General features: G+C 41.7%; 1 protein-coding gene across 1 annotated transcript; it reads right to left on the bottom strand.

The window, feature by feature from the left end:
- Positions 1 to 3,880: 3,880 nt before the first annotated feature.
- LOC110724346 (GATA zinc finger domain-containing protein 14-like) lies at positions 3,881 to 4,747 on the bottom strand. Its single transcript, XM_021903768.1, has 2 exons — positions 4,264 to 4,747; positions 3,881 to 4,176 (listed from the first exon to the last, which is right to left on the bottom strand). Exons 1-2 carry the CDS (start codon positions 4,745 to 4,747, stop codon positions 3,881 to 3,883), a joined length of 780 nt encoding a protein of 259 aa, XP_021759460.1.
- Positions 4,748 to 6,000: the final 1,253 nt, after the last annotated feature.

The following is a 6,000-nucleotide window of genomic DNA, read 5'->3' as shown; positions in this document are numbered from 1 at the left end:
AATCAATAAACTAAGACACTAGGGAGAACGGGAATCCGCCTAACCATTGGTAACTAAGCAACAAGGAATCACAGAGACAAACGGGATATGAAAAGACTATAAGTCTGATCAATATCATGTGATAGGAAGACAACGGGAAATACTAAGCTTGGATTTCTCATGCACTTAACATTACTCGATACATAATCAAACCACATTCAATAATGAAATACTCAATTCACAATCTCTTGTTCAAATCAAGAATATCATGCAATCAAATTCAAGATTCTAGGTTAGCTACTCCTATTATAATGAATTAACATGCAATCGCATATAATCAATTTAATCACAATCCGTTTATCAAAATCAATCCTCAATTACATAGATTACGGAGGCCGGGTTTCATCCCGAAACCCTAGCTAGGAGACTACTCACACATATTCATAATCAAAGCAATAATGAATTCCAAAAGCATAATAGATATAAACATGAATTCTGATTAAGGAATAATAAAGCTTGATTAATAAACAAGAATGAATAATACCAATTGTATTGATGCGAATCAATGGAAAAGTTCAGAACTTTGATATCCGTCGTCAATGAATAATACAAAGAATCTTCGCAAATCTTGCTTCAAATCAATCCAAGAAAACTAAAATCTCTAGAAATATCTCTAAGAAAACTAATGAATCTCTAATACTAAGAACGTTCTCCAATAACTCTCTACAAAGGCTCTCAAAACTATCTCTAAAACTGTCTGAGGAATCCTCTTAAAGTTTGGCCTTATATACGTCTTCTAATGCGGAGAAGTCAAGCGCGCAGTTAACCCTGGATCAGCACGGCCGTGCTGTATTTGGCACGGCCGTGCTAGCTTGTCAGTAAGTAAACCGGATTTCTTCTTCAAATTGGCACGGCCGTGCAGCTTTCTGGCACGGCCGTGCTAAAAATGACACGGCCGTGCAGAATATGCTCTAGCACGGGGCTCATACTGAAGCTGACACGGGCACGGGCAACATCTGGCACGGCCGTGCTAATGGCCTGCACGGCCGTGCGGGTGCGTGGATACTGACACGGTCGTGCTTTTGGCTTGCACGGCCGTGCTGCCTTGCCTGGGGTTGCTTGCTTATAGGCCAGCACGGGTGTGCCTATGGTAACACGGCCGTGCTGCCTGTGCTATGTAATCAATGCACGGCACTTGAACTTCCTTAACTCCTCGGACTCCGGTCAAGGCTAGCTCGGTTACGCATCAAGGGCTCGGGATCCGATTAAACTCGGTTGATATTACCTGAAAACACATCAAAAACAAACCGAAAACCCGTGAAGCACGTAATATGGGGAACGTAAGCATAACAAGGTAATAATCGGCCAAAGCGGCCCCAAATACATCCAAAATCATCCTAAAATATGCTCTAAAGCGCGCCCTAAAGTGCGCTTGTCAGTTGTCTATGGTAAATCTAACCACGCTAGTTGATCTTGTTCCACTACCCTCTTTTAACCACTTTAAAGAAGGAGATATGGTTAGGATTCATTTAAGGAAGGAAAGGGTCCCGAGGGGAACACATGGTAAACTCAAGCTCAGAGTTGACGGACCATTCAAGGTACTAGAACAAATCGGGGAAAATGCATACAAGATCGAGCTTCTGGGAGAATACAATGTTTCAGCTACATTTAATGTCTCTGATTTGTCCCCATGTTACGAGAATAAGGAAGAGCTAAGACTCGAGGTCGAGTCTTCTCCAACAAGGGGAGCTTGACAAGGTGTGAATACTAACTCTGACAAGGTTGAATACTACTACTACTCCTAATTCTAGAAGTAGCTTCTCGAAGGCCCTCCCATGTCGGCAACGAAGAATTTCAACCTTGCAATTAAAACTTCTGCCATTAACTACCTTATATTGAATTCTAGTAGTTGTAACAACAGCTAAATCAAGGCTATAAATAGACATAGTTGTAACCCGTGAAACTCAAGCTTTGCATATGAAATATAATTAAACATGTTGAGTGTTCTTAGGTTGAGCTCAATCTCCTAACCCCCTTGGTGGTGTTTCTGTATCCAAGGATTATCTCGATTGTTCCTAGTGGTATTTCAGTATATAGGAATAAGTGGAGCTGTATCGACAGAGTAGTCAACCGACATGGTTTATTTGGCTAATTCTATCCGACCTCTACCTAGTACGGTGTCAGAAGAACCCGGAGTAACCGTCAAGAAAGCAATAATATTTATGCCTAGTTAGTCGCTCAAACATTTGGTCTATAAAAGGAAGGGGAAAATGGTCCTTCTTGGTGGATGTTCTTAGACATCTATAGTTTATGCACATCCGCCATCCCGTGACCGTTCTAGTAGGAATGAGCTCACCTCTATTATTTTCTACGACGGTCATACCTCCCTTCTTGGGCACAACGTGCACCGACACCTTGAGCTCGAAAAGGGGAAGATGATGCCCGCATCAAGGAGCTTGGTGATTTCCTTCTTCACCACCACCTCCATTTGAGGACGAAACTTTAGTTGCCTTTCAATGCACGGTGAGGAACCATCCTCAAGAGTAATGTGGTGCATGCATAAGGCGGGACTAATACCCTTGAGGTCATCAATGGTATAGCCTAATGCGCCTTGGAGTTTCCTCAACACGCCACATAATTCTTGAGCTTTGCTCTCACTCAAGGAGGAGCTCACAATCACGGGAAAAGTCGAGTTAGGGCCTAAGAACTCATAGCTAAGGTGTGATGGTAGAGGTTTGAGCTCTACCATTGAAACACCTTTACCTTCCTTCATTGTGGCCATTTGCAATGCATCTTGGCTTGTGATTTCCATGCAAATTTTCTCATCGACTTCCTCTATGTTTCCATCAAGCATGTCTTCATACAATGCCATCTCCTTGCTTGGGACACCTATCTTTTCTTTATTCAACAAGACATTCTCAAGGGCATCGTTAGAGGTGAGCAAGTGCTCATGCATAGAAGTCACAACTTGATCTGGAGAATCAATCATCATGCAATTTTCCAAAGATGAACATGGATATGTCATGCTTTCATTCAAATCAAATTCAATGACCTCATCTCCTACTTTAAGTGTTATCTTAGCACTCTTCACATCAACCAAAGCACCCAAAGTAGCAAGAAAAGGTCTACCAAGTATTATAAGAATGTTAGCATCTTCATCCATTTCAAGAATCACGAAATCTACAAGAATTACAAACTTTCCTACCCTCAAAGGAACATCCTCTACCTTAACCTTTGGAAACTTAATCGAACGATCGGCCAATTGCAAGGTAATGTTGGTAGGCCAAAGTTCCCCTAATTCAAGTCTTTGATAAACCGAATATGGAATAAGGCTAACATTAGCTCCCAAGTCACACAAGACATTATCAATTAACATCTTATAAATGGCGCAAGGGATAGAAAAGTTGCTCAGATCTTTCAATTTAGGTGGAATTTTTTCATGATGATTGCACTACAATTCTCGGTAAAGTTCACCGTTTCAACCACATCACAAGTCCTTTTCCCACTCAAAATGTCTTTGAGAAACCTAACATAGTTTTGCATTTGGTGAATAACATTGGTGAAGGGTAGGGAAAGATGAAGTTGCTTAAGCATCTCAATGAACTTCCCGAATTGATCATCCATTTATGCCTTAAAAACTTTTGAGGGTAAGGAAGCTTAGGTCTCACAACTTCTTTCTCTACCTTCTTCTCACAAGGTTTCTCAACCACTATCTCACTCAAGGGTGCATCATCTCCCTCATCTTCAATCAAAACCTTATTAGAGCCCTCCTTTGCCTTACTCTTCCAAGGCCAAACTATCCTCAAGAAACTTACCACTTCTTGTGAAAATAGCATTAACAGGTCTAGGCTTTGGGAGGGTAAAGAAGAGGGGCTTGCATGGTCATTCAAGCATTGGCTAGTTAGGAGATTTGGTTCTCAAGCATTTTGTTGTGGGTCATCATCTCATTGAACTTTTTATCACTAACCTCCATGTAAGTGTTCAACAACTTGGTTTGATTGTCAATGATCTCTTCCAAATTAGACCTATATGAAGAGGGTGGTACATAGAAATTATCATTTTGAACTTGGGTCTTTGGAACAAAACCGGGAGGAGGGCCTCTTTGTGAATTGTTTTGAAAATTGCCCCTACCTTGGTTGTTCCAATTACCTTTAGCTTGGTTTTGATTTCCGTACCCTTGGTTTTGGTTACCATAACCTTGATTTTGATTTAAGAAATATTAATTATGATTACCAAAGCTTTGGTTTTGATTTTAGCCACTATAACCTTAATTTTTATAGTTACCTCGGAAACCTTGGTTTCTATAACCACCACCTTGGTTATAGTTGTCAAAATTACCATGGTTGTGGTAATTCCTATTAACTTGACCTCTTTGATTATCAAATCGTGATCCATTATTATTAGACACATAGTTCACATGCTCATTCTCATTACCATTAAAGTCATCGCATACATCCGAAAAAGAGTGAGGACAATTAGATGCATCATGATCATATGAACCACACACATCACAAAACAAGAATCCACTAGGCATGTTATTAGAAGAGGAAGGGGGAGTAGGTTTAGAAGATGTACCTTTCCCCTTAAATTGGGAGGGAAGAGTTGGAGCTTGAGAAGAAGCACTCTCTAACTTGGCTTTAATAGAAGACATCTCTTTCCCTAAATTTGAGACTTGAGAGGTGAGGTTGTTTATGGCATTAAGGTGGTCGATGGAATACACCGCACTTCCGTTGCTTGGAGATTCTCTCTCCCCATCTTGCCAATCCATGTAATGCCTAACCACATCCTCAATTATGTCCACCACCTCTTCTTTCTATGATTCATGATAGGGCCACCGGCCCCCGCATCCAAACATGACTTGCCTTATGGACTCAAACCTCCATAGAAGATATGGATGATTTGATAGGTTGGAATTTCATGATGAGGACATTCTCTTTGGTACTCTTTATACCTTTCCCAAGCCTCATAAAGGCTCTCATTAGGTATTTTCTTGATGCTTTAGATAAGAGCTCTAGCTTCCGCCTTCTTCTTTTGTAAATAGAACCGAGATAAGAACTCCTTGGTGATCATGTCCCACGTCCTCAATGAATTGGGCTTCACTTCCTTATCCAACCACTCTAAGGCCCTTCTAATGAGTGAAAAGGGAAAAAGCTTCAAGAGAATGAACTCTTGGCTCACACCATTGATTTTTATTGTGTTGCAATATTTCTCAAATTCCTTGAGATGATTTAGGGGGCTCTCATGCTTAGGTCTGCTAAATTGCCTCCTTTCTATCAAAGTGATCATAGTCGGTCAAATTTCAAAATCACTTGCGGTTGTTGTAGGCGATGCATTTTCGCTCTCGAACCTATAAGCACCTAGAATCCCTAATTCTTTCAAAGCAACCCTTGGATTGTCTCCTGATTAGGGGATTTTTCCCTACCAATCACCGTCTAACAAGTGGACCTATCAGGTTCTGCCATGTGTCCGCCACGTGGGCCAATAGGAGCCTGCCACGTGTCAGGTGTTGATCGGTCCACCATGAAATAGTTGTGTTACGACACGTGTCCTCCTCCATGCCAAATGGGAGAACCGGCCACCTAGGCCCAAAGACTTGTGGAAGCCCAATCAGCCCTAGGTTGACCTAAACCTAGGACTGGCACGCATCCCAAGACATATAAATACCATTATTAATCCTCATTAAGGGGAAGGAAGCCAATTAATTACTCTCACCTAGAGAAAACACTTTACCTTTTTTCCGCATTTATTACTCCTAAAAGCAAGTACTAACTTGATCGTCGGAGGCGGAGCTCCTACCACCCGGAGTCTCCGTTGTTTTGCAGGTACAGGCGCACGGTTCCAGTCTCGAAATTGTAACTCTCCCGCAGGACATCAGAAAACCCCAAAACATTTTGGCGCCGTCTGTGGGGAGAGTACTTTCGAGATGGCATCTAAGTCTGTACCGAATCCAGAAGAGAGGAATCCAGAGGACGACCCCCAAGTCTACTCAGACCAAGATACCGAGAATGAGGTTGAGGTTAA

Source organism: Chenopodium quinoa, unplaced genomic scaffold (genome assembly GCF_001683475.1).
Source record: "Chenopodium quinoa cultivar QQ74 unplaced genomic scaffold, ASM168347v1, whole genome shotgun sequence".
Lineage (NCBI taxonomy): Eukaryota > Viridiplantae > Streptophyta > Magnoliopsida > Caryophyllales > Amaranthaceae > Chenopodium > Chenopodium quinoa.
Note: the sequence above shows the minus strand (reverse complement) of the source record. Positions and strands in the feature narration are given on the sequence as shown.

Excerpts from the sequence above, each read along its gene's own strand:
- LOC110724346 (XM_021903768.1), bottom strand. The coding sequence starts at position 4,747 with ATGGATTGGCAAGATGGGGAGAGAGAATCTCCAAGCAACGGAAGTGCG. Across the intron at positions 4,177-4,263 it reads TAGAAACCAAGGTTTCCGAG|GTTATGGTAACCAAAACCAA; the intron begins GTAACTATAAAA and ends ATCAAAATCAAG.